Source organism: Nipponia nippon, unplaced genomic scaffold, assembly GCF_047370975.1.
Source record: "Nipponia nippon isolate SJK-2023a ecotype South Korea unplaced genomic scaffold, ASM4737097v1 scaffold_39, whole genome shotgun sequence".
NCBI classification, from domain to species: domain Eukaryota; kingdom Metazoa; phylum Chordata; class Aves; order Pelecaniformes; family Threskiornithidae; genus Nipponia; species Nipponia nippon.
The window spans coordinates 2,156,409-2,183,479 of record NW_028262357.1 but is presented as its reverse complement, the minus strand read 5'-3'; the positions used below and the strand labels follow the sequence as shown (position 1 = coordinate 2,183,479).

The 27,071-nt window shown below is 48.9% G+C and overlaps 1 protein-coding gene across 1 annotated transcript; it reads right to left on the bottom strand.

Annotated features, from left to right (window-relative positions):
• On the bottom strand, positions 1 to 27,019 carry LOC104009103 (myosin-IIIb). The gene is made up of 30 exons (XM_087773248.1): positions 26,866 to 27,019; positions 26,724 to 26,789; positions 26,508 to 26,638; positions 23,615 to 23,717; positions 20,721 to 20,823; positions 20,096 to 20,252; positions 19,661 to 19,763; positions 19,269 to 19,397; positions 17,898 to 18,006; positions 16,557 to 16,673; positions 16,010 to 16,110; positions 15,473 to 15,559; positions 15,238 to 15,303; positions 14,792 to 14,905; positions 13,638 to 13,749; positions 12,161 to 12,207; positions 11,779 to 11,844; positions 11,377 to 11,496; positions 10,424 to 10,509; positions 10,129 to 10,176; positions 8,551 to 8,598; positions 8,273 to 8,364; positions 6,895 to 7,026; positions 6,422 to 6,537; positions 5,908 to 6,107; positions 3,785 to 3,874; positions 2,936 to 3,101; positions 2,293 to 2,601; positions 1,903 to 1,984; positions 1 to 774 (listed from the first exon to the last, which is right to left on the bottom strand). The coding sequence occupies exons 1-29, from the start codon at positions 26,989 to 26,991 to the stop codon at positions 1,907 to 1,909; spliced, it is 3,222 nt and encodes a 1,073-aa protein (XP_087629374.1). The 5' UTR covers positions 26,992 to 27,019; the 3' UTR covers positions 1 to 774; positions 1,903 to 1,906.
• Between the last annotated feature and the right edge of the window lie 52 nt (positions 27,020 to 27,071).

Sequence of the window (27,071 nt, the reverse complement as noted above, 5' to 3'; positions counted from 1 at the left end):
CATAACAAGTAGCGTGGTCCTGTATGTTGCGAGGCCTCTACCCTCAGTGTAGACAGGATGTTGTAGGATGTTGTCCAGCCTGGACTTGCAGTGATTCCAACCAGGATGAACAAGAGGGTTTAATCAGTGACTCCCTGACTTGAGCTCTGGCTAAGGACTGGGAGCAGCGTGCCAGCACACTGATGCACGGGCAGGAAATTCCCTCTGCAGAAAGATCTTCTTGCCCCTTGTTTCAGCTCCTGTTCAAGTGCTCCTCTGCTCAGCAAAAAGGACACACCAGTCTCATTCCTTACTTCCCAAGCCCAAGCCCAGCTTCCCTGGGCACCCAGAGCAGCAGATACACAGGACCAAAACAGAGGACTTGAAAAGAAACAGGTAGGAAATCAGTACAGGTATCTGTGAGAGAACACGTTGTTGGGAGATATCCAGTTTGTGACTATTAACGGTGCGCAGCGAGGGGTCTCCACGCACGCTGAAGTATCGACACGCAGACTGTCAGGCACTGTGGATCTGTGCAGTCTGTGACTGCTCCCATCCTCTCCCCTCTGCCAGGATGAGACTGGTCCAGATACTGCAGTCTCAGCCACCGAGACCGGCTGAGTGCAGATGAAAGTTCATTTCTGCAGCAGTCCTGTCTAAAGGCACAGGGCCAGCTGGGTGCAGCAAAAACAAAAAGAAAAAAAAAGGGGGGGGGAGAAAAAAGGCTGCTGTATGTCTGGATATGTTCACCCAGTTAGGCAGCACTGGAAGAGGACAGGGCTGAGCCACTTTGACCTGCAAGAAAGTCAAGACACACAACTCAGTGGAGGACATAAAAAGAGGGCTCCACTCAGCAATCCCAGTACGACACACTTGCAGTCATCTATGCAGATCCCACACGTTTTGTCTTTCTTCTGCCTAACCTCAGACACAAGGAGCATCCCCTCGGTATATGAATACCCACATACAGGAATGAAGCAGTTGAGTCAAACACTTCAGGGAGAGTATTTTCTCAGCCATGAAGAGGAAGACAAGACAGGCCCCAGCTAAACAGCTTTGCTCCAACACAAATTCCTGGGAGCAGAATCATGCAGGGAACTCGGCAATCCTGGCGCAAGGCTGCAAGCCCCACAGTGGTTCTGCAGCCAACAGCATGGTCTTCTGATCCCTCTCCACTCCCAGCTGACACAAATCCAGATTTTTCCAGAGGTGTACAACAGCACTACTGCTTCCTTCTGCCTTCAGCAACTGAATAGGACAGGGATTTACCCACTGTCTGCGCGGGGGAGCTGCTCATCCACCAGATGCTACAGACAATTAACACACTGGGCATAGCCAACTGTGTCAGGTGGCCCTTCCTGGCCCACTCCATATACTCCTATAACCCACCCAGTATATTACAGCCTCAGTAACCAGCTGTTTCCAGCTGCTGAGACCTTGTTTAAAGTCCTCACAGACTGTTCTTATGTTCTCAGCCTTGCCTTTGGCTCATTGCCTCTGCTACCCCCCAGGGCTCTCTGCCCAGCACCCACTTCTGATACGTGCGTCTCTCCACAACATTAAGCCACTGCAGCTGACTACTGTAGTGTGCAGATATGCTTTCCGATAGCACTCGTCCTTCCAGCCCCAGGCCTCTAACAAACTGTGAGCTCCCTCCAGCAGCCTTGTTATTGTACTGCAAGCAGACTGTGCACCACGGGTGCTGGGAACCCAACTTTATGCTGATTTTTCCCATTTTTCCTGGTCTCTTTGCAGTCCTGGAATGGAAGCTGGTCACTGCCCCGTTTTTCCTGCTCTGTTTCTAGGTAGTTGGTGGCCAAGAGATGTGCCAGGTGGAGCAGGAAGGGAAGAGCCCCGTTGCTCCTCCATTTCCCGGGGAAGCTGCAATTGCTGTCTGCCCTCCTGTGTGCCGTCTCCTCTTACCGTGTCACTTGGGCTTTACATCCTTAATGCTGAGAGTCTGATGGCAGCTCTGTTCAGAGGTGCTCAAGGGAGTGGAAGAGAACTGCAGTGAGAAGCAGAGAGACAGCATTAGGGGAGCAGCGACTGGGACGCTGGCCACATCACAGCCCCTTCTGTTGTGGACTTTTCTTTGGGCATCTCAGCGAGCCTCTCCCAGGGCCTCCCCTAGCCCAGCACTTCCAATGAACACAGTCTTGACCCAAGACCACCAAATAAAACCTGTGACCCAGGAGCTAGGAAACCGAGTGTATTTGTGGAAGCCTCCCCTCTCCTGCCCCTGGGCAGGGCAGCTCCATGTCTCCCAGAGTGGCTGTGGTGGCAAGGTTTGGCAGAGGATATGCCCCAGCTCACCTGCTGGATTTCCTGCATTGCCAGGCGTATGGAAGAGTGGAGGCGAGGGAAAGCTCGTTGGCTGCCTCTCTCCTTGCCTGAGCTTGGCTTTGTCCTACTCTTGTCCAGGCTTTGTTCGTTTTGGCAATTCTCGGTCCTCCTGAACCACACGTGTCTGAGAACCGCGGCTGCTCCTGACTGCAGAGCAGGTCTGCTGATGGAAGACCTGGAGGGGCAGGGCTGCTGCTCTGGAGGGGTCTCCCCCTCGGCTGCTGGTGCACCCAGCCTGAGGCGCTCCAGATCTTCATAATCCAAACTCTCACTACTTTTCTGAGGGAGGGAGGAGTGGATTCAGCAGTGGCTTGCAGACCCTCCACACACCCCAAACACCACAACAAAGAGGAATACCCAGCTGTGACCACTGCTGACGTTCAGGGGGCAGGGGCATGTCATCCACCTGCCAGGGCCTCTCCCCCACCCCAGGACTCCCCAGTGCCCAGCTAGTGGCATTTCCCAGTGCATGCAGAAGAGGCCAAGCTGCTTGGCCAGAAGGGGATACCCACAACAGGAACACAAAAGAGAGATGCTGCCGCAGTGGCTCTGTCTGCTCAGGGCACAGCCCATGCCCCATCCCCTTTTCTGGTCGCAGACCCTCAACATTCACCTGCCCACAGGGAACAGTCAGTATCTCCATGAAGGGCTGGATGCCCACAGTCTGGTGATACCGAACCAGTTCGGTGAGCGAGGCGTGAGCCCGGTCTTCCCCCAGGATGACATAGCGTGCATTGGGCTGCATCTCGATCATATAGTGTCTGCAGCGGCCTTCACCCCTGGGGAGATGGACAGACAGAAATAGTCATGGCATGGGGCCACAATGTCTCTCCAGGACCCAGTCATTGCTTTCTGCACTTGTTGTCTTAAGAGGCCAGATGTGATCAGGAGCCACAGTAACAAATATCACAAAAATGCAGGAGATGCTCCATGCTGGAGTGTCACACACTGTGCTAGTAGGTGCTGGAGGAGCAGGAATTTCCACAACATCAGTGACAGTAGAACCCCAGCAGCCGGATCCAAACCCCAGCAGACTGTACCACCTCCCATGCTTGTTGTCCACATTACAACTCTGCCCTACCCTTTGCCTCAGGCTGTACAAAGACCATGCCCTTGTAGCACTCTGATTGCCTCTCCTCACACCCTCCTCTGCACTCATCTCCTCTAGACTCCAGTCAATGTTCTTCCAACCTGGTTTGCCCACTCAGCCATATAGCACAGCCCAAGCAGGACCTGCACCCTTGGAGGCGCAGCACCCCACCCACAAGTAGATCTATTTTTTGGCAAGAGGCAGACTCCGCAGTGTTCTGTCTCCTACTCCAAACTGTCTGAGGGACCTGCAACAGGAGAGGCTGAGCATCATCCTCACTGGACTCCTCTGTGGAGGAAGTTAACTCCTCCAGCCATGCATTGCTCAGTTTAGGACCTTCTTTTTACCTTCTCTGCAAGGGTTATTACCTACCTGTATGTCAAGGTGTAGCCCGGTCGGCTCTGGCTGATCCGAACAAGGAAGCAACCCAAAGGCTTGTCAATCAGCAAGTTTTCAGCTTCCCTGGAAGAGTTTTTCAGCGGACAGTGAGCAGCTGCCTCTGTGCAGGGATTCCCATCCTATCTCACGTGCTGCCATGGCAATACTCCCAGTCCACAGGGAGGCCGGCATCTGCCCCATGTGTTCCTAGACAGAGGTTTCCAGACTCAAGCTTGCTCGTGCAAGGAGGCGTTAGCAGGCTGAGGAGGCACAATGCTCTCAGCCAAAGCCTCTCCAAGCAGGGCTGCTCCAAACCTGCTCCAGCGGTCTGACTAGTGCAACAGCAACAGCTGCCTTCCAGCACAGAGCACATATTACAAAGCATTGCTGAGATGAGGAGGCTGTGCACATATGCATTTCCTACGCTCTAGGGCTGACGGAAGAAGCAAGGATGCTGTGGGGTAGTGGTGCTCAGCACAAGGTAAGCCCAGTGCCTTGGAAAAACACCAACTTGGATTATACCAGTCTGGTTCTCTAAAATTCCTGCTGGAAGGAGGTTTTCCCCCTCTCTGCCCAACAGACAAAGCATCGCTTTGTGCTTGTCACGTGCCCTGCTCCAGGCTAAAGCTGACTGCAAATCACCAGTGCGGTCTGGGATTGCTCTGGCTGTTCTCTTACATGAGTCTGAGCTTACACTGCTGTATGGAGACTTAAATCCAGCAACAGGAAGCACCACTTCAAAAGTATCTAATCTTCAGTGTCTTTGGGAAGGATCTGCTATGTCCTTCATTGTGAAGTGCTCACGGCTAGCCTATATTTGGATTCAGACAGTTTTGTCTTCCAGGTGTTAGTTCCTCTCCTGCATTCTTGGATCTGTGGACAAAAGCATTAATGCAGGCGGGGCCTTTGTTAATTACCTTAAAAAAGAAAAAAAATGCAGCTACCAGGGAGTTGTCAGCTACTGTAGTGTCCTTTACTAAGCTAACATGCTGTATAATGTCTCTGAGTAATGTTCACACTGATAAGAGATCTAGTAAGACTGAAGGAGACTTGCAGCTTTAACAGAAAAAAGTTACAAACTGGAACAAGATGATAAGGGTGTTCAAGTGACCGGCGCGCTTGGCAGCAATGCCCACACACAAGCCCCACCAAATAAGGGACACTGGCAGTTAGCAAGCATGCGGCACCATAGATTAATTTGCACACAGGGGAGACTATAGCCAGAAATTCTGACGTCTACCTGCTAACCCCACTGTCTTCCTCCTATCTGATCACTGGCATAATCAGCATTTCTCTAATTATCAGACTGCTTGCAAAGTAATGCTTGGCTCAGCCAAGACAGTGAAGTGCGAGGCATACCCAGTAGCAAAATTTCAAGCATTTAAATAAAGGTTTTCCAAAAAAAGCTTGAGAGTTCAGTGTCTCATAAACAACTCCATAAGAAGGTAGGGCTTTGTGGATGTCTCTCCCAGCCTAAAGGGATGCAAATTCCACCTATGCTGCACTCTCCTTAGATGGGCAGAGGTATCAACAAAAAGCCTTCCTTTTCCTGTCTCTGGGGGCTTTGAGGGAATCTTGCTATTGGGTACTCACTAAAGCTTCTCTTAATACTTTTTTAAAATAAATGTACACTTAATTCTGTGTTCTCTTGCTGTAAAGTGATATCTCCTCCTGGCCTAAACTGAGAGATATGAGAACAGTCATAATGAGTCAGACCAAAAGTCCATCTTCATTCCATATCACGTCTCTGCAAACGGTCCACAACAGGGTAAACGCATGCATATATTTCCTCTCCAAGTACTTTTCAAGTCTCCCTTCCCTGCACAGGACCTATATTTAGGAATCCACAGTGGACTTATTTCCTATGAGTTTCCACAGTCTTTCCCTGGACCCATGTAAAGTTTCAGCATTTGCATCCTGTGACAGGGAGCTCCAAGCTTCCCCCGAAGGGTTTGAAGCTCACAGCCTAAAAATGAAAGGTTATGCAGGTCACTCCCATTCCTTAAGGAGGCAAATCCTGGCAAATCCAACCTCTGCAGTCCTCCTAAGGACACAGCAGCTTCTGCCTGCCTGCCTGCCACAGCCCAAACTGCGGCCACTGTGTCCAGCGTACTCACCTCCGGCTGATCATCCCATGCAGCCAGCTTGGAAAGGCCCCATCATCCTGCATGACCTTCTGGGCTTGCGTCTCTTTGAACCAGCGGAGAGTTGCTCCTCTCTTGAGTTTCCTCATTTCTGCCTCTTCTCCAGTCTGTTCCTCTGTCCCCAGAACAGGGCGAGGCGCAGAAGGGTCCAAGAAGTTATCAAAAGGAGTGGACTGAAAGTGGAGAGAGGGGGAAAGCAGGCGTGAAAGCAAGGTCAATGGCAGGGGACCTTTGAAGGGATCACTTTGGTAGTGATCCCATTCCTGAGTCCCTTAAGACAAGACCAGTTGCAAACTATCAAATGCTGCTTTCAGTTCCTCAAAGGTCCTGACCATGCTTTTTAACTAACCACAGTAGGAAAGGACTCTCTCACTTGTCGTAACAAGAATGACAATGTTCTCCTGGGACCACATGCATGCGGAAGGTGAAGGGAGTGGGGAACCAGGACACCCGGCTAAGGAGCCCCATGCAGAGCCAATATCGCTACCTCTGTTAGTTTGCTGCGTGGCCGTGGCACTGGTGGCTGCGGTGGCTTAACAGGACGATGGGGACAAGGCTGAGGGTGCCTCCTTCGTGGCATGGGGACTGGGAGGGAGATTCTTTCTGCAACAGGAGGAAAGAAGTAGATGAAATCTAGCATCCAAAAATCCATGAGATCCATCCTCCGTGTGCCCAGGACAGGGACAGGCTCTGCTGCATGGACTGTGTGGGAAAGACACAGCTTGGCACTCCTCCCAACACAGCCAGGCAAACGACCTTCACCTGCTGCTCCTGCTCCCCATGGAGAAAGCCGCACTCTCAAATGGCAGCAATGTCGGCACCTCCCTGCCCACCGCATTGGTGGAGCCCCCAGCCCCAGGAGAGCCGAGGACAGGCCATTGTCACCTGGAGCTTACAGCACTTCAAGGTGATCATGGCATGAGTGGCCACGCGCAGGGCAGTGGGAGTGGGAGAACTCACTCTGGGCCTCTGCTTCTGCCGCCAGCTGCCGGCTTCTTTCTCTCTCTGCCTCCTCCTGTAGCCGCTGCGCTTGAGCTCTCAGCTCAGCCACAAGTTTTAGGTAACTCTTCCTGTATCTGAATCCCCTGAAAACTGTTCAGAGAAAAGCTGTGGTTAGACAAAAAAAAATGCTCATCCTGTCTTTGTCACTGCCCGGGGGAAGTGCATTGAGTGATATTCCTTCACCCAGTGCAAAGCCCTCAACACTTCAATCACATTAATAAAAAGCAACGCAGACTCTACTTGAGCAGGCAGTCAAAACCACATGAGAACTGTCTTCTACTCTCTAAGCTGCCAGATCATGGACTTAAAAAAAATCAAATTACAGATCTAACCTCTCATCTCTAATGCCAAGGCACAGGATACCTAAAAACCAAAGTCTCACAGAAGGGCCTCTGTTAACCATCTATCTCCCCAGTACCCTTCAGACACTACTCAGTAAAAGCAAAGCTGTTCTGTGCAGGACACAGGATTTCCTTGGTGGCCCACAGGACAACCTTTCCCATAAGCAGCCATCACAGGGTTCATCAGGAGCTTTAGAGACACTGCATTATCCCACCTACTCTACCAGGTACTAAAGCACATGAACTGAAAGCCGCACTCTCTCATTTCCCACTACCCACACATCTTCCCCGTGGATGAGGACAAGGCACAGCATGTGACAGTCTGATGTTTGTCATACTGTACAGTGCATAGATGGAAGCTGCTCAGACACTTCAGCAGTGCAACAACCCATACAGAAGAGAAGTACAACAGAGAGGGACCAGGCAGGGTGACAGCCTCCTCCTCCTGGCTGCACAGTCCTCATGGAGCCTGTGCAGAGGGAAGTACCAAACTGCCCACAGTGCCTACTCTGGAGAAACAGGCTGCCACAGCAGAAGCTACCTGGAAAGGAAAGAAAAAAAACACACCAAAATAAAACTTCATCCCCTTCTGCCTGTCTCTGAAAGCAGGAATGAGATCTGCTTCACTCCTCTTCCTTTCCCTCTCCTCAGTTCAACACCATTCACAAACAAGCCCTCACTCCAGAGGACGGTAACCCAGATCTTGGGACGCGGCCAAATCATATGCTCTCCTGCTCAGCTCAGTTGTCCTGCACACGTGCTTTCCCTTTCCAAGGCTCACACTGTCTGATGACTCTCCCCGATTGAGGATGAGCACTGAGGAGGTGGGCACCTGCAATAAGCACTCTGACTCCACAGGGCCTTGACGTGGAGATGGCGCCTGGCCTGCCTTTCTGTCATCTGCAAAGGCGCAATGGTGGAGCAGGGACCGGAGAAAAGTTTTTCCTTGCCCTGGTCTGAGATAAGTTGAGGGACTCTGCTGCCCCAGTGCTCACCTTTCTGTATGACAACTGCTGCTCTTTCCAGTCGCTCCACGTACTTTGCCAGCTGTTCCTGGTGCCAATATTTAAAGAAAAGTCGTGACTTCCTGAGAAGTTGGGGAGAGAAAGAAGCAGTGAGAAACAGTTTGTCTAGACTTGCATCCAATCATCCTTTGGACAGGCTCTTCCTACAGCCACAAAGTTCTCCCTGAAGAGAACCAGACAACAGTCTACATGTATAAAGTCTCTGCAGTTCAGGCCCCTCATTCCCAGCAACAGTGATCCACACCTACCCACACAGCCAGCCTGTCAGCTCTGTACTTTGCAGTATCTCCAAGCAGCTGAAAGAAAGGAAAAAAGTGAAATAAATCATTTTCCACCCAAAGTGAGCACCACGCAGCCAGTGGTTTTAGGTGCATAAAGAGGAAGAAAGTGCCTCAATGATTCTGCATTACATTCTCTGTCCCCTGTCACCCGATCACATTCAGTAACTGGCTGTCAATCTGTAGTGCTCCTTGAGGTACAGCTAGGATCACATTCAGAAACATCAGCAATGGGTTTCCTAGAGGCAGATTTCCTTCAGCTCCCTGGGAGGCAATTCTGCAGAGCCTATTTTCTTCTCAGAACTGTTTTCCCTCATTTCATTTCTAAGCTCTTTGGAGCACACAAGTTGCAAGGTTGGCAAAGCAAGACTTCCAGAAGAAAGTCTGTTTTCCAATTCCAGTTTCATTTCGCAGACTCTAGTGATAAAATCTGGGTCACTCAGAAAGATTCAGCAACACTTGGAATTGAAAGCAATACTCTATCTGCACCACACAGACAGCTTCCTCCCTCTGCCTGCAAATCCAGGCTGTGAAACCATAGTGGCACTTTTTGCTAGTATCTCATATAGCAAAGCAGAAGTGCTTTTCCTTCTATCTCAGCCAACTTCCGCTGTGCCAGAATCTATATCCAAGGTAATTCTTTTCTCAAAAGCATCCTATGATTTTTCTGTCTGAAAACACACCGTGCTGCCTGTCTACCATCATCTTTCTCTCATCCATGAGATTCTCTCTTGACTTGGGCCTCAATTGGGTTTACAATTCTTATTAATTCAGTATCATCAGTAACTTCAAGGAAGCTCTGTGAAGGCTGGAGGAGCTACTGCCAGGAGAGAACTTTTCCAGGAGAGCATTCATATCCTTTTCTTAATTAAAAAAAAAAAAAAAATCATCTGGCTGCCCTACATACTTCATTTTCACTACCAGTCACAATTGACGACGGCAGGAAGGAGGGACAGGGAAAGTGGAAAAGAAAAGGTGGGGAGCTGCTGCCCTAGCTGTAGGAAGTAAAAAGCTGACAGGGTAAGACTGAAAAGCTGGAGGGACATTTATGTGTGTAAGGAACAGTCAGGTTCTGAAAGTGCTGGGGGTATATTATGCCTGTACACATAAAAAATTCTTGGACCACAAAAATCCTCTCCAGCCTGGGAGACATTCAGTGCTGGCTGCTTGCTCAGCATTGTCTTTATCTTCTTCTTCTCCCATGAGGCCATCAGCAAAAAGCCTGAGTCCCTGCCACACGGAGTTCAGTGGATACCCTTGACCATTACTGTGACTCCCTAAATTGAGTACATTAGCCAGTTCTCATTCCACAGAATAGCAAGGTTTTCCAGTAATTGAATTGCTACATAGCAATTCAAGAAAGATTTCATTCATCATTGTACCAAATGCTTTTTAAACACTAACTGTCCTTGCCTAGGGATTTGTGTTCCCCATCACCACAAAATTCCTCCTCACTTTGTTCCTTTTACTCAATTTGCTATGCTACTCTGAGAGCAAAAGTCTCTGAAGAACAAACTGGATTGCATGTAACAAAAGAAGAGTTCCTACCTTTCTTTAGTGAGGGAAACATCTGGTTTAACTAGAAGAATTCCATATCTGTGAAAAACAAACCAATACAGCAAGGTAAGAGCCACATCCTTGATGTGCTGAGCTGATCCATGTCACCCTCATAGCAAACAACAATAAATCACTGTCTTTCCCACTCAGCCTCCCACAGCAAACAACCCCATGATCTTAGGCACATAAACTTTGAAAAGGCTGTTTCACTCCTTGCCCATATCTGGTTACCAGGGTTGTTTCCCTAACAATATCTAACAAGGAACATTCAGAGGTTTTAACAAACCTTTCAGCAAATTCCTCAAACGAGGGTCTCCAGGAGAAACCATGTCTTCGGATACGGATTGTCTCCAGCAGTCCGTTGTACCGGAGCTGAAGCAGCACCACAAAGAGGATCAGAGAAACAAACAGAAACAGGTCATCTGTTTTTTCCTCTGCAGCCAGAAATGCCTTCACTCAGCCCTAAATTTCTCTAGTTCAAAACGAAAAAGTTTACTTCTGAAAATGTTTCCTTGGTTAAAGACTGAATTTACCACATCCTGTAACTGTGATGATTAACCACTCTCAGTTAAAAGTTGGAAACCATAAAAACCAATGACTGAAATAACTTCACCTTCCAGCCATGCGTACTGCTTTGCCTCTGTCTCTTGGAGGATAGCCTTTTACTTCCTAATCTGGACAAAGAAGTACTCTGAGGCACGGATGAACTTCCCTCTTAATCCTATCCGTTCTTATATATATTAAACAGGCCACAGAGATTTCTGAATTCTTCTGATCATTTTCAGTATTCTTTAAAGCATCTGGATCTCAGACCTGACACAATATCCAAAGACAGTCATATCAGCACATGTCAGCTCCTATCAAAGTGATCCCATCTTGGCTCCTATTCAGAGTTGCCTTGGCTGACGGGTGAGAACAGTTTCCTCTGGGAAGCATCATTTTTTCTGGAGTACTGTCAGTACCAGTCCCCATCCAGGCCTGACAAGCAGATCTCATTGCATTCATGAAAAAGAAATGGGAGAGAACTAAGACTGCAAAACCTGGACCTAGCAGCCTGTGTCACAAAACCAAGCAATTACCCAGAATCTTTACATGCATAAAAAGTGTGCCTACTCTTTCTCTTGCAAGGGGAGACTCAGACTAGTCAGCTTCCAGCTATCTCCACGGCCTTTTGGTGGGGTCTGCCCTCTGCACTGAGACGTGGCAGAAGCACCTGTAAAGGACACTGCTTCTCCTCACCTGCAGCAGCACCACCTGGCTGTCCACCACACCTGGGTCCTTCTGGCTGTTGGGCTTTATACAGCGCACAAAGTGCGGGTTGGCAGAATACATCCTCTCCATGAGCACCATCAGGGAATGCTGGTGAGCACAGAGAAAGAAAGATCAACAGTCCAGCAAGCCAAAGCACTGCCGGAGCCCGGTGTGCAATATCCTGCAGCAAGAACCATTTTCCCACCCTACAGCAACTTCCGAGGCTCTGATAACAACCGGGTTACTCTCACCGTGATCAGCTGTGCTTGGCACCCAGAAAAACCCCCATCTACGTGCTGGGTGCTTTAACTACACTTAGCAGCCTGGAAGCTCTCACTAAAATATCACTGCACTCATCCCAAGGGGCAGTGTGGGGCAGCGATACTTTACCCGGAACTGAGCTCCGGCAGACTGTTTTCGTGTGCTGTTGAACTTGTTGTCTGCTCCTGGCATGACCTGAAACCAGACCCAAACAAAAGATCACCCCTGGAAGAAGTGCTTGATTGCCATCCAAAGAGCTCCGCTGGAAGGCAGATGGCAAAACGGAGAGAGAATGGATTTCAGGGGAGGGAAGACAAGTTAAACATATCAGCAGAAGCAAGCAGAAAACCCGGTAGAAAACAAAGGAGAAATTGTTGCAAGCAGATTGCTGTCTGCTCTTATTTTCAACCAATTTCTGTCTGCTCTCATTTTCAGCCAGTTTCTCAAATAATAAATGTCAGGTAACTGTGCCACCATTTATCAATTGCCACGTGGACCTGAAGTGCAATACCTTGGCTTTCACGTGAGGCATCAGTGTCCCTGTCCTGGAGATAGTGGCTGGAAGAACAGGGACAATGGTTAGTTTTGTACCTTGGCTCACAATCAACCATGACTCTAAACATTCAAACATCGCTTCACACACAAGACTCCCTACAAATACTGAATCACAGACAGGGCATTAGGTTTCACCATGTGGAAATACAAGGAAAGAGCTAAAGAAAGGGAGAAAAAAATGCAAATATATGAAGCATACAATGCAGGCAATATTATTCTCTGCCACTGAGAAGACAAGGCAATCAGGTTATTGAACAATGCTATATGACCTTCAAAAGAAATATCATCAATGGGCATGTAACAATGCAGAAGAAAAGTACGGACAGCAAATGGGAAGCTCACCTACAGCAGTCAAGACAGGAGGTTATACAAAGTCAGATAGCTTAAAACTAATTCAGTGACAAGATGAAAAATTCAGGGAAGTTGAATTTACTGAAGGATCTAATGACAGCCTTGCATGCTGTTGATGCAGCAGTCTCATGTGGATCATAGAATCACAGATAGGGCGAGGTTGGAAAGGACCTCTGGAGGTCATCTGGGCCAACCCCTTTGCTGAGCAGGGCCACCTAGAGGCGGCTGCCCAGGACTGGAGAACCAATCTGAGGATAGGTTATCTCTGCTCTTCGTGAACTTTCAAAGAGTTGGGACTAGACTAAGTATCTTCAGTAACAGTGTGGAAGTGGTAATCAAGAAAGATACTCCTGAGCAGAAGAGCTGAAAAACACAGTGGAGAATAGAAATGAAATTCATTAGTTACTTGTAAATCCCGGAAACTGGCATGGACTGAACAGGACAAAAAAAAAAATTCTGCACCAGAAGCACTCTGTTCAGCCAGACAAATTCCAAGGAAGCATCCACCTGACTTTTCTTTAAATGTTTACTTTCACAGAAGCCTTGGAGTCTCTGAGGGCTTATTAATAACTGGAAAAACGGAGTGTAGTGGCGGGAGAAAAATAATGCACGACCACAGAGTTTTTTTAACAAGTTCTACCTGAAAAACAAAATGTGTTTGAAAAGCATTATTTCTACTTATTGCTTGTGGCTTTACAGCACTCTATTTTCAGTGTGAAAAGCTAGAAGCTATGACCTTGTCCATTTCTAGATAAGAACAGAGCACATGGAAAGGGCCAGTGGAGACAGTCCTGCACCAGCCCTGGAGAAGACGGGCTATCTGATCTGAGGGAAGACATCTGAGCAGTGGCTACTTCTCTGGACGAGGACACAACCTGCCTTGCTTTCCACAGGGGAACAAACAGCTGCAACAGCTCGGTATATACCGGCAGCCCCACACCAGGCTGCAGCCTTCCCAGAGCTTCCCTGCGGCTGCCAGCTGTGAAACACATTCTTAGCACAAGAGCCTCATCCCCACACTTAACTTTGCCAAGGTGGGCCTTGATTCATGTGGGATGCCCTTTCATAGCAGAGGGACTTGCCTGTGAACAGCATGCTGAGCAAGGGGGTGATGCTGTTGATGAAGAGCCCATGGATGTTGGCTGGCAAGGTGTCTCTGTTCTTCTCTAGAAAGCCCTCAGCAGTATATTGCACCTAGGGGAAAGGGCAGCAAGTCACTAAGGCCAGCAGTGCTCACGGGCTTGCTGTGAAAGCCACCTCCACAGCTTGCCAGGAGCAACTGTTAAACTGCATGTACACTGGCTTACATGTGAATTCTGTACACTGGCTCGCACACGAATTTTGTAAATGCATATGCACTCCATTCATATGCAAATCCTGAGGAACAAAACCCTGCGGACAGCACTGAGGCATTAGAACCACAGGAGTGGAGCATAACACTCCACCTTTTCTTGTTCTCCTTTCCTTGATTATGAAGTTTCATTTACTTTTGGTTTATGCTTCACTCTTTTCCTTGCTCTCCCCCTCTTCCCTTTGAATAGGCTTCCATCTTGTTGTCATGCATCCCCTTGTTTCTCTTGCTCCCTTCCTTTCTCATCTGCAGCCTGCCACTCTCCTTTCTATGTTAGGTGTTAATTTTTGTCATGAAGAATGTCACTTAGTCAACAATGGTGAGATTAGATTACGAAATTGCATATGACAATCTGAATTGTCACGTCTGCTCCTGCTCCAAAAATTATCTCCAATCAATTCAACGTATTGGGCCAAAAGCATTGGGCCAAAGCAAAATTGGCCAAAGCATTGGGCCAATGCTTTCAAAACTGGTGGCAGTAAGGTTACATGCATAGTCCTAAACCCCAAGCTGCTTAGATACCATTGAATGTGTAAATAATTGCCTCCACTTTGAAAACACCTGGCTGCTTTCACTGTGTTCCTCAGTGTTTGCAATAAAATAGTGACTGCTATGCTCTGGAACCCAATAGGTAAAGGTGAAGCCATTAGACTGTCCTTGGGTGCTGCACAGTGGATGCAGGGCTTTTATTTTATAGAGGACTATTCTAAGACCAGAGCTCCCAACTCCCTGGGAACACATCGCTTCTGTTATATCATTGTTGGACCATACTCTCCTTAATATCAAAGCCATACACTCCTTAATATCAAAGCCTTATTTGTCAAGCAACACATTTCCCCCTCCCACATACATTACAACAGCATTCTTCCTGCAAACAGTACATACTTTCCCAGCATAGTGAATGATGCTGAAGCCCAAAACACGGCCTCGGCCTGGCTGGTAGTGTAAATTCCCCTTGAAGCTGCTGTTTAGTTTATCCACAAATGTCTTATCAGTTGCCTGCAAGAAAACAGATTTCATAATCAAACAATAAGGATGCAACAGAGACCTGATCAGGGCACATGGAAGCAAACAAAAGTGTTGAAGTGGCCTTGGCTGTGCAACAGTTTCATACTGTACTCTCTCTCTGGCTCTCCACAGGGATGCCAATACCGTTATACCGTTAGACTGTCCCTGATCTGGCTGTCCTGTCTCATCAGTCACCTATGGAAACACTTCTGCTCATCCTGCTCTTTAAAGTCATGCTCCAACATAAGAGTTCTCTCTTGCAGCCCGGATATTTATTGCTAGATTCCCTCACACTATTCTCCCTGCCCCCGTCTCATGCATACCTGAGGGAATGCACTCTGCTCATCCAGAAGAGACAGGAGCCCAAGCGGCTTGGCCAGGAGCATATTCTGCAGGGAAAGGAGACACATTACAGATATCTAAAGCAGTACAGGGCATCCACTCTCACCTACACCACCCTTTGAAGAGGTTCTTCCCAGGTGCATTTCCTCCCCATGACAGCAAGACTCCTGTGTTGGCTGGATGGAGCAATTCTCTTCTGTCAGTCCTCTCACTCACCAGAATAGGTTCATTATTGTTGAATGTGATTGTCTCCCAAGGCAGCTCTTCTTCCTTATAGGCAGCCTGCTCCAGCTGGAAAATGTGCTGAAACAGAGAAAAAAGAGGTAGGAGCACCCAGCAGACTTGGCTAGACAGCCCTGAACATCTTCCTTCCCACCCTGAACAGAGGACAGAGGCGTGGCTCTCTGACCCATGGCATGAGAGGCCAGGATGAAACTGCTGTTCTGCATGCTCATCCATAAGCCTATCACTCACTGATGCTGGTGCCTAATGCAGGAACACTTCTCAGAGTGTGAGTGTCCCTGCTCTGCCCACTTTGGTCACTGCTTGACCCTTCTACTTCGTCCTTCCCTGCCCCAGTGGCTCCCCTGCCACAGCAGAGAAGGTTGCTGCTCTCTACCCTGCTTCACTAATCACCATTTCTGTCCTTCCAGGCAGCAGACCTGTTTTCCCCAAGCTCTCCTTCATATGCCAGGTAGATCAGTGCTCTGCTTTCTCTGCCGCAGAAGGTGAGATCGCCCACAGAAGACTTACATGGTTGAAGAAGTGCTGCAGCTGCTCATTGGCCAAGTTTATGCAAAGCTGTTCGAAACGATTCACTGCAAAGTTTTCAAACCCAAAAATATCCAAGATACCTAAAGGAGGGAAGATGAGCACAGCATGGAGCCTGCAGACCATCCCTGCAGATACCTTGCGTACCCCAACACACAACTAAATCTCCCATCACCCAGCTCTTGTGGCACAGAGAAACCCCAATTAAGTTACCAGCGGCACCACTCCCATAACTCCCCTTGGAGAACTAGTGAGGAGAAGCCCTACTCCCACCCCCGGCTCCTCTGCAAAGCCAGACAGAGTGTCCCAGAACTACAGCCTCCCGGTCGCTTCAGACTAACCAACTGCTCAGAGTCGGCCAAGGTCCTACAGAATTCATGCTGCTGACTGGTATCTCCAACACAATCGTGTCTTTCATGATGGATCCCTGCATGCGATCTCTGCAAAACCTCACATTGTGCCTTTCCTTCGTTGTGTCTGAGGGACGCACATTTGAGGACAGAACAGGAGCAAGGCAGGCCGAACTCACCTATCTCCCTCAATTCCACTTCAGGATCCACGTTCTCAGCCAGCAGCTCATTGATCTTGCAAACGATCCAGCCAAATACTCGGCCATATGCCACCTTTGCAATGGAGTCCCGAGCATCTGCACAGAGAGGACAACAGCAGCTCACTGAAGGGCTCCAAGGAGAGCAGGGAACACAGCACACGAGCTGGCTCAAGGCATCCACCTCTAGCAACAATGTCTCGTGGTTTATGAAGCTATTTTAAAGATCAGATAAACATTAGATATCTGTCAGATTGTCCCTGCCCTCTGTAAGCTCAAAGAGAGCTCTTTCATTCAAAAATCTTCACAATCTTTCTACAAGAACAGATACGGCATACTAGGGCACTTGTGAGACCATGTAAAATGGAAAATCGCCTTTCCAAAAAAGTCCTGCCACTTTTTAGAATATCCAAAGATTTGCTTTCCCCTCTGAAGGCCTACTGAGTGCGGATCCCCTCACTGCTAAACTAAGTGAGAGGCTCCAAGTTGTACTTGGAAAATTGAATGGTTCTGTTCCTCCTTGCCCACAGCTGCCAAATGTTTAAAGACTGTGGACAAGAGGAGGACGCAATTGATGGAAAACTTGCTGACATTCCAAGAAGGAGACCAAATCAACATGACCTACTGCATGATGAACCTACTGATGGGAGATGTTTATTTTATGGTCTAGAGAGATGCAAGAGAAGACATTCGGGAAACAGAACTAGCTAATTCCCCATTTTCAGTTTTTTCTTTCATTTATTTTAAGCAATAATCTAGAAATCCTGGGTTTTCATGCTTTTTTTTTTTAATTTTTAAAATCTTTTATTTTAACTGAACCTTTTTGTGCAGATTCTCTTGGATTATTTTCTTTTCTTATTGAAAGAGAAAATAACACTGTGCACTTGCTACTTTAACATACTCCCCTTTCACCTCACTCCTTCCCTGATACTGTGCTATCTCATTGATTCTCTCAGTTATTTCTCCACCTACTGCCTCTGCACACTGCCAGCATTCTGCAACAGGAGCCTTCCCCTCTTTGGTACAAATACCTACAGTTTCCTTCTAGGCTGGACTGAGGGAGAAAGCAAGGCTAATTCCTTGGTTTCTCACTTAATCTCTGAAGTCTCCTGGAGATCAAACAAAAGCAGCATTCATGGTCCTACATGTCAGTAAGAGACTAAACAGATAAACATTGATATACTTGTCTCTGTGCAAGAGGAATGATGGGGCACAGACAGACATCTTTGTTCCCAACAAGTTGCACATGTGTGGGGATACCCTTCCACCAAATACGGGTCAGTCTTTCTAGCCAGCACATCTGCAAATCATTATGTTTCTTACCTTCTGCCTGCTGCTGGGTGTGAAAACGCTGAATCTGTTCTCCTCGGGTCACCGACATTTTACAAATAAGGCATTTTAACAGTTCATCTTCTTGGACTCCAAACTGGCCCTGGGAGAGAGGAAATAGATGAGGACAATCAATAGTAAACCCTTGCTCTACCTGTGGGAATTGCATGTCCTTGCGTCCATGCAACACGCAGTGTAATGGGGTCATGATTCAGATTCAGGCCTTTGAGCTCTGCTGTAAGGTAAGTATTACTGTTAACATCTCGCAGCACTGGAGTCAGATGCAGGCTCTGAGATCTGCATTATCCCTGCAGTGACCAAGCTCACTCTTGCCCTCTTTCTGAAATACCTTCTCTTTTGCTCTCCCAGTGCTGCCACCTTTCACCTTCTCTGGGAGCCACGCCAGTCCCTGCTGAGTGGTTTAATGACTTATTGAACAGCACCGCATAGAGGTGACTGTGCAGGTGCTGAGAGGTCTGAGCTTCAGCAGACATCAGAGTAACACGAACCCACAAGAGACAGGAAACAAACAGACACAACTGAACCCCTCAGTCATTGCTTTAACAGGAATTCCCCTCCCCTGGGCAAAAAAACAAGGAGCAGACTTTAAGAAGTAAGACAAAAAGAAGCTGGCTGCTGAACAGATGTAGGTGGTTGTTTCTGGTATGGTGTAGGAGGGAAACAGGCAGAGAGATGTGAGTGAAACCAAAACCCAAGGGTGCTGGGATTTCAAATAGGTCAAAATAAAAAGACGTAGAAAAGGCAGAAATATGTTACACTTTTCTGTTCTGTGTGGTTAACAAAGCAGGATAATGTATCCATCCCATATAATAAAAACGGGATGGTACTGGGGAATATATACTTCTTAATCTGTGATACTTTCATTCACGTGAAATAGTAGGAAGTTTAATTCTGGATAACCAACAAAAATTGATAGCAGTTAAGGTGGTATCCTTGGACAAGATCTGTTGAAAACACAGAACTAGTGTTCAGATACTGCACACCTGAATTTCTCCAAGGCATCATCACACTTAGTAACATAAAACATTTAATTTTAAAAAGCTTGTATTGTATGAAGTCAAGAAGGCACATGTGATATCGCCATATACAAGACACTGGTTCTAGACACACAAGGAACAGAAGTTGAGAAGGGTCTCTTTGGGAATGAATAGCAGTGAACACAAATGCAGTCGTGGGGTCATACTGTGCATTTCTGGAAAAAACTCCTTGTTCTCCAGGAGCGTTCACACTCTGAGGCAGAAATGTCCTCTGCCATCTCTGGCAGGAGCAGCTCCTGCAGTCACACTGCCAGTGGGAACCAGCATCATATCCGTAAGGTTTCTGTCAGCTCTTCTTGTGACTCACCGCTGCAGCCTTCAGCCATCCCCGGGAGGCTTCACTCACTTTTACAGACCCATTGCTCTCCTCAGGCTCAAAGGTCACATTGCCCAGAGACAACACACCAGCCAAGATAGCCTGCATGTCCACTTGCTCCTAAAACACAAAAGAAAGGTGACTGAAAACCTATCAGCATGTAACAGACAACATGGAGGCCCCCAAAGTTGGAGAGCTGAGAGAAAGGCACAGGCAGCCTCTGGGAAAAGGCTCTATACAAAGTCTGACAGGCTCAGGTCATTTGGAAGCAATATGGAAAATCCAGAATGGAGAGAAATAGCCCTGAGCCTCAAAACAGCAGCCAGAAAGAAACCCTATGCCTGCAGGAAGCACAGATGGAAATTAAATGACCCCAGACTGACCTGTTCTTGGAAGCCCACCATGTCAAGGGCATTGCACACCTCTTGGTATTTGTGCTTCCAGCGCTGAGCTACATCCTGTGTACCGAATCGTCCACTTATGTACCTGAGAAAGGGTATATCCCACACAAAACCGTCACACAATCAGCACCGGAAGTCAGTCCCAATGGAAAAAAGCAGATCAGCAGCAGTGGAGACGTGAAAGGGAAAGAAACATTTCCAAGGTAATGCAACAAAGAAGAGACTCCAGACCTCCCAGCTTCCATGATGACCCATAAGATTTCTTCATCCAGCTCCATTCAGATCCCACTCTTCTGTTCGTTTACCTGTACCAGACTCCACAGATACAGCCACAGGGCAGAGGCATAGGCTCCATTACGCTGCTTTCCCCTCCATCCCCCATCACGAAGACTAAACTAGTGTCTGCCTTTGAAGTACCTGTAGAGTGAAGGATCCAATAGCCCATACATCTCCTTTTCCTCAGAAGAGAGTCCAGCAAACATGTAGTAGAAGATATGGAAATTCCTCTCCCTGGTATCTTGTTGCACTACTCGTGACTTCTCTAACAGGTACTCACTCAGCTTTGCACCTCGCACTGCACACAAGAAGGTGACAGGGTAAACATTGCACTTGGGGACATGAAGCTGACTGAGCTGTCCTGCATCTCTCATTTGGTGATAGGAGCATGGAATTGTCTAAAATAACTTTCTTGTGTACAACACCCTCTAGGCTGCCCAGCACCCTGGAAATGGGCTTCTCCATGCTTCCCATCATCTTAGAGATGTCTGCTCACCTCCTTTAGCACCAACCAAGGCTTCTGGTGCCGCAGAGTATTACTGATACCTCCCCTGCACCATCACCCCCCTATCCTTCCTGTATTCCCACACTGTCCAAACCCAGGCCTTATCCTACAGCTGTGGTTGCTGTAAAATTTTACTTAATTGCACACCCTTCCCACAGGGAGTCAAGTGTCAAAATTTCACCCTCTGCAAGTTCTGGCTACTCAGTCCACTCCCTCCAGTGCCTAACCATCCCCCAGACTAGTAATTGCCCTTGACTTCACCTGTATTCTTCTGGAAACGCAGCTGTATGTATTTTCCAAAGCGGCTGCTGTTGTCATTCATCACAGTCTGGGCATTGCCAAAAGCTTCAAGCAACGGATTTACCTAAAACAAGTGAGCAAGCAGAACAAGCATTCTTCAAATTAAGTGATCCAATCTAACTTACTTGGAAAAGTTTAACTTCAGCATTGACTGTTCAGCATTCAGCTGGAATAGGAACCACTCCACGAGGACTCAAGAGCGCCTATTTTATCATATCGTGGATAAAGGAAGTGAAAGAGGCAAATACAACAAAGACTAAGCAGCATGAGATTACTGAAAATACGCACAATCAAACTGATTTGATCTCAGTAAGATCATTGACTCATTTGTTAAAAGGTAAGGTTTGTATAACAGATTTCCACAAAGTATCTGACATGGTATCACTAGACAATTTCATTGCTATACTACAACAATAAACAAGGTAAATATGGGAGTCAGTAAATGTAAGCATGATAACTTAGCTACTGAAATTTGTAGAGAGCATAAGGCTCAGGACAGTGAATTATAAAGAAACTAACAGAACAATCAGACCAGCTTGGTAAACTGGATGCAAACAAGGTCAAACAACAATTTTTCCGTATTTGAGCAAAGAATGACTGCTGACTGGAAGAGTGATCCTTTAGGGTACATGCTGGGCAGCCTGCTGAACACAGCTTTACAGCATGACACTGTAATCCCAAAAGGGCTAACGTGGCCCTTGAATATATCTACAGGAACCAAATAAAATTAACTATTATGTCTTCTGTCACCTCTAGGTTTTCCAAGGGCAGCTCACCTGGATTGAAGTGAACTTTGTTTCCAATGGAGGAATTGCAGGCTGGCTACAAGCATTGCAAGTCTTTCAGGGTCCATTAGGCAAGACACTACGCTGAGCAAACACAGCTATCCTGCTTCCTGAACCCGCTCAGGTCAGGCGTGGCTTGGCAGTGTGGCCCAGGCCAGCTCTACGTGGAGCCAGCAGGTATATCAATGCCACGTTCCCACAACGGAGCACAGGCATGCACCGCGGATCCACCGTGGATGATACCACACTGAAATAACATGCCATTTCAGAGCCCAAAGCATAGCACAGTGTTTACATGGCAAGGTTTTGGTGGTGGGAAGGGCTACAGGAGTGGCTTCTGTGAGCAGATGCCAGAAGCCTCCCCCATGTCCAATAAAGCTAATGCCAGCCAGCTCCAAGATGGACCTGCTGCTGGCCAAGGCCGTGCCCATCAGTGATGGTGGTAGCGCCTCTGGGAGAACATAGTTAAGAAGGGGGAAAAATTGCTGCGCAACAGCAGCCAGAGAGAGGAGTGAGAATACGTGAGAGGCAGAGCCCTGCAGACACCAAGGCCAGTGAAGAAGGAGGGGAGGAGGTGCTCCAGGCGCCGGAGCAGAGATTCCCCTGCAGCCCCTGGGGAAGCCCATGGTGAGGCAGGCTGTCCCCCTGCAGCCCATGGAGGTCCACGCTGGAGCAGAAATCCACCTGCAGCCCCTGGAGGACCCCACACCGGAGCAGGGGGATGCCCGAAGGAGGCTGTGATCCCGTGGGAAGCCGAGGCTGGATCAGGCCCCTGGCAGGACCTGTGGCCCTTGTGGAGAGAGGAGCGCAGGCTGGAGCAGGTTTGCTGGCAGGACTGGTGACCCCACGGGGGACCCACGCTGGAGCAGTCTGCTCCTGAAGGACTGCGCCCCGTGGAAGGGACCCCGCTGGAGCAGTTGGTGAGGAACTGCAGCCCTGGGAAGGGCTCACGCTGGAGCAGTTCGTGGAGGACTGTCTGCCGTGGGAGGGACCCCGCGCTGGAGCAGGGGCAGAGTGTGAGGAGTCCTCCCCTGAGGAGGAAGGAGCAGCAGAGACAGCGTGGGGTGAACTGACCCCAACCCCCATTCCCGTCCCCCTGTGCTGCTCGGGGGGAGGAGGCAGAGAAATTGGGGGTGAAGTTGAGCCTGGGAAGAAGGGATGGGTGGGGGGAAGGTGTTTTAAGATTTGTTCTTATTTCTTGTTACCCTACTCTGTTGTTAATTGGTAATAAATTAAATTAATTTTCCCCAAGTCGAGTCTGTTTCGCCTCGTGAGTGGTCTCTCCCTGTCCTTATCTCGACCCACGAGCCTTCTGTCCTATTTTTCTCCCCCAGTCCAGTTGACGAGGGGGAGCTCTAGAGCAGCTTGGTGGGCACCTGGTGTCCAGCCAAAGTTAACCCTCCACACACCGAAAGATCTCTCTGATTCTACAGGAAACATGAAAACTTCAAAATGAAGTAGTCCAAGAACTCATTCTGCTTAATCTATCACATGGCAGGTTAAAGTATGATTTGCTCCAAAAATCCCACAACTCCTTGGGGAGCAATTCAAGTGGAAATACTTCAGACCAAAGAGACAAATGTGTTTCAAAATCAGCTAGCAACGGTATACGACAATAGCAAAGATTAAGATAGCCAGTTAGCAGGTATGTGCCTGACAGTAAGTATAAGTAGCCAAGTAAAGGTGACCGAAGGCTGTGCAGATTCTCCCTGTGTACCACTAAATCAAGACTTCATTTTTCTAACAAAAGTCCCTGTTCTACCTCAAACAGGAAATTATTCAGAAAAATGCCCCTAATCCCCTGTCACAGAGAACATGATAAACGATCACAATAGTTTTCTGTCATTTAAGATACCACTACATTCCCAGCAAACAGAATTACTGACTTACCAACCGTTCTCATTTGTGGTCAGCTATTTCACCATCCTAATCCGCTATTTTCTTATGTGTCTTATGTTTTGCTCCCTGACTTGTGGTGGTGATTCATCAGCAGGCTTCCTCAGCCTAACGCAAGTTGTCTTGCAGCAGTGTTGCTTCTGCATCTTCAGGCACCATCCTGTAATGACCTACCTGAAGGATCTGCTGCTCCAGCTGCGAGTTGCCTTTGCATAGGTTCATTATGTGCTGCAACAATAGCTTCGTACTCTCTGTTTTCCCTGCACCACTCTCTCCACTGCCAAGAAAAAGCAAAGGAAATTCCAGGAGCTGTAAAATATAGTTGTTCTGTCCCTTATGTCTTGGTGCCCCAGCACAGAGTGCTCCCCTCTCCAAGGGTTTCACAACTTTTTCAGCTAAGTTGTGAGTACAAACCCACACCACAGCTTTACGCGGCAGGTCCCGAGAGGTCCTGATCCCTCCCCAGGAGAATTTTACCCATCTGCAAGGGAGTACAGATAGCCCATGCTGTCACCTCTGGATGGGGTGCACTGGACAGAACATTTGCTCTGCTTCTTAAGAAAAAATATATGTAATTTCTGGAAAACAACCTCCTTCAAAAGTGATCTGACACATTGTCTCCCCCACATATGCTGGAGTCAACAGCTTCCTCGTTCTTCAAAGAGATTTGCCCCATCCTTCTATATCCACAACGAGTACTGATCTTGAGATACCGCGGCGATCTCAAATCTCAGGCACTTCACACATTCACATGCACCAGCCGGTTGAGAACGTGGGCACACCGCCGCAGCGCTGCCCGCACACCCACAGTGGTGCACGTCACTCTTCCGTCACACATGCCCAGCTCCTCCGCCTCTAAGTCAAACAAGCAGCACTGGGAAAGCGCAGTTTCTCCAGTCCGGGGAGGGGGAATTTACAACCAGTGAGACAACGTGTCCTTGACCGACAACGTCATGCTGGCAGAGAACTTCAGTGTATGCATAGAAAAAAAAATGCAGGAAATGCTGAAGGTATACTTGAGGGCAGGTCTCCATTTCCACACCCGACCTTTGAGCATCTGGTGTGGCTTTAGTGCTTTGTAGCTCCCAATGGCTCTGTGCTTGGGATCAATTATGTGTCATAGGTGGCTAAATACCTCAAATACTGCAACAGATACCTGATCTCAAGCACAGATCAGACCATCACCATCTGAATATGCACAAAAAAACCATGACCATTTTGCGCCTGAGAACATGCCATCCAGACGGTGTCCCTGCTCAGTATGTAAGATGGTTTTTTGTTTTCAGTGACTTCCTTCCTCCACAAAAGCACTATCAGTCAGCAATCCCTCGGTTCAAGCTTGTCTTTTTACTCTCCTACAAGCACAACAGCTTCACCAGGTCCTGCAAACACTATCCAGCTGCAGGTGTGTAGCTGCCCCAGGCTGTGAAAAAAACCAAAGCCATCTCCAGGAGACCCAAGTGCTGTACCACAGCATACCCAGGCTGTGACTAACGTCCTTTGGGACTGGGAAGGGAAAAGGAGCCAGCGGAATTTGCAGCACAGGACAACTTGATTGCAATGAGCATTTGTCACCTGGAGGCAGCTGCTGCGTGCAACATCAGCCTCTGAAACATGCCATCCAGACCTCCCAGACTAAGCTGGAGAGACCAGAGAGACCACAAAGAACAGCAGAGCCTGGCGCCTCCCCGTGCTGTTCTGATGAACCGTGGTATAACAGGAGTGAATTCCTCCTCCCCCTCCACCCCAACTTTGCTCATGACAGGTCATCTTATTAATGAGTGTTTCTCCACTCACAGAAAACAAAACCATGAACTTCCTGTGACAGCAACACACAGACCAATCAATAGGATTTCAAGATGCACAGGAGTATCTCACACTGTCATCGCTGAGACCACAAACTGCTGGGAGAAAACAATCAGACCACTGACTTCTTGGCAAACACCCACAGGTTACTCTTTCTTATCTTCCATCTCCCCATACAAATACTATGACTGTTCTCCATCCCTAAGAGCCCTACCAGCAGCACCTCTTCCACCTGCTGACTCCACGGCCACCACCTCATGATAGCACTTCGTGTGAAGCACAGGCACTGATGGCTTGCAGGCCAGAGGAATGAGTGGGGAGCAAGCAACCCTCAGGGTCAGCTCCCAGTCCCACCAGAACACTCAGCAGTGATTCAGCAAGCCATTTCCACACCATGTAGACTGAAAATATGGATAAAATAATCAGAAGACCAATATAAAGAAGGGAACATTAAATCAAACAAGCTGGCAATTAACATTTCAACTGAGATGACAAACCATTCTCTACAACACGCAGAACAGGCGGTTAGTGTCTTGAGGGTTTCTCTGCTAGTTGATACTGTTTGAGGCTTTCTCTACTAGTTGATGCTATCTGCTGCCCTGCACAGTTTCAGCCGAACAATAGTGACATCATGGAGTAAAATGCTCGTGACACTGGTACACTCTTTGGTTACACGAGCCCATCTTTTTCCCTTCTAGTGCACAGAACTGACCGTGACAATAAGATTTTCCCTGACCAGATTCCCAAAGGTCTTAGGGCAAAAAAGCTGCCTGGTCTTAGGGCAAAAAGGTTTTTCTTCCTGCTGCTCTTCGGTTATATATGGGAAGCTCCACTTTGGGAAAACAGGTCCCTTCCATTATGTGTAACCTTTCTTACAGCAGTTAGAGTGGGCCTTGTTTCCCCAAAGAAGAGCATCCTATGGCTTTCCCCAGAGCTAGTTAAATCTTTCCGATTCCGCATCCCTCCAGGAGCAAACCCAACATATTCACCTGCGTTGCCAGCATCGGCAGCTGAGCTGCTCCACAAAAGCCAGCTTTGTTTGCCACGCACCTCCGTTCGCGACTTGCCCGCTCTCCTGTCTGGAAGGCGGACAGGTGGGGAACGGGGATGCGTCGCAAGCGCAGCTGGGTTTTGACCCGCCAACAGCATCGGAGAGGAGCTTCGCCTGAAACTTCAGCGGGGAGAGCCCAGCGAGAGCTTGGTGGCCGCTACCCGGACCCCAGCCTCCGCCGGGCTCCAGCGAGAGCCCCCCAGGCCTCACCTGATGACGATACACTGGTTCTGGGGCGCGCCGCCCCGGCGGCCCAGCATGGCGTGGTAGGCCCGGCTGGCCACGGCGAAGATGTGGGGCAACAGCGTGCTGGTCTCGTGGTGCCGGTACCGCTCGGAGACCTGGGGGGGGAAAGCAATGGCGGGGAGGCGGTGAAGGGGCTGGGGGGTAGCGGGGCCCGGCCGGCGGGGGCCCGCGGGGGCTCACCTCTCTCCCGTACAGCGGCAGGGGCTGGAAGGGGTTCATGGCGATGAGGATGTCCCCGACGTCGGTCTGGCGGAGAGGAGAGAGCCGGTCAGCCGAGCGCCCGCCGCCGCCCCCCGCCCCGGCCCCGGCCCCCGGCCCTCACGTAGATCTGCTGCCGCAGGAACCGCTCCCGCAGCCCGCCCAGCATCGCCGCCTCGTCCAGCTCCGCCAGCGCCGCCAGGTCCCCGGCCGCCCCGGCCGGCGGGCGACGCTCCCCCACCGACACCATGCCAGACGGCTCCCGGCTCTCAGCGGCAGCGCCCGGCTGCCGGCCTGCCCGCCCTCCCCGGCCCGGCCCCGCTCCCGCTC

Coding starts and splice junctions, on each gene's coding strand:
- LOC104009103 (XM_087773248.1), bottom strand. CDS start 26,991: ATGGTGTCGGTGGGGGAGCGTCGCCCGCCGGCCGGGGCGGCCGGGGAC. Junction 16,111..16,556: donor AGTGGAATTGAGGGAGATAG/GTGAGTTCGGCC, acceptor TCCCTCCTTTAG/GTATCTTGGATATTTTTGGG. Junction 7,027..8,272: donor AGCAGTTGTCATACAGAAAG/GTGAGCACTGGG, acceptor TTCTCTGAACAG/TTTTCAGGGGATTCAGATAC.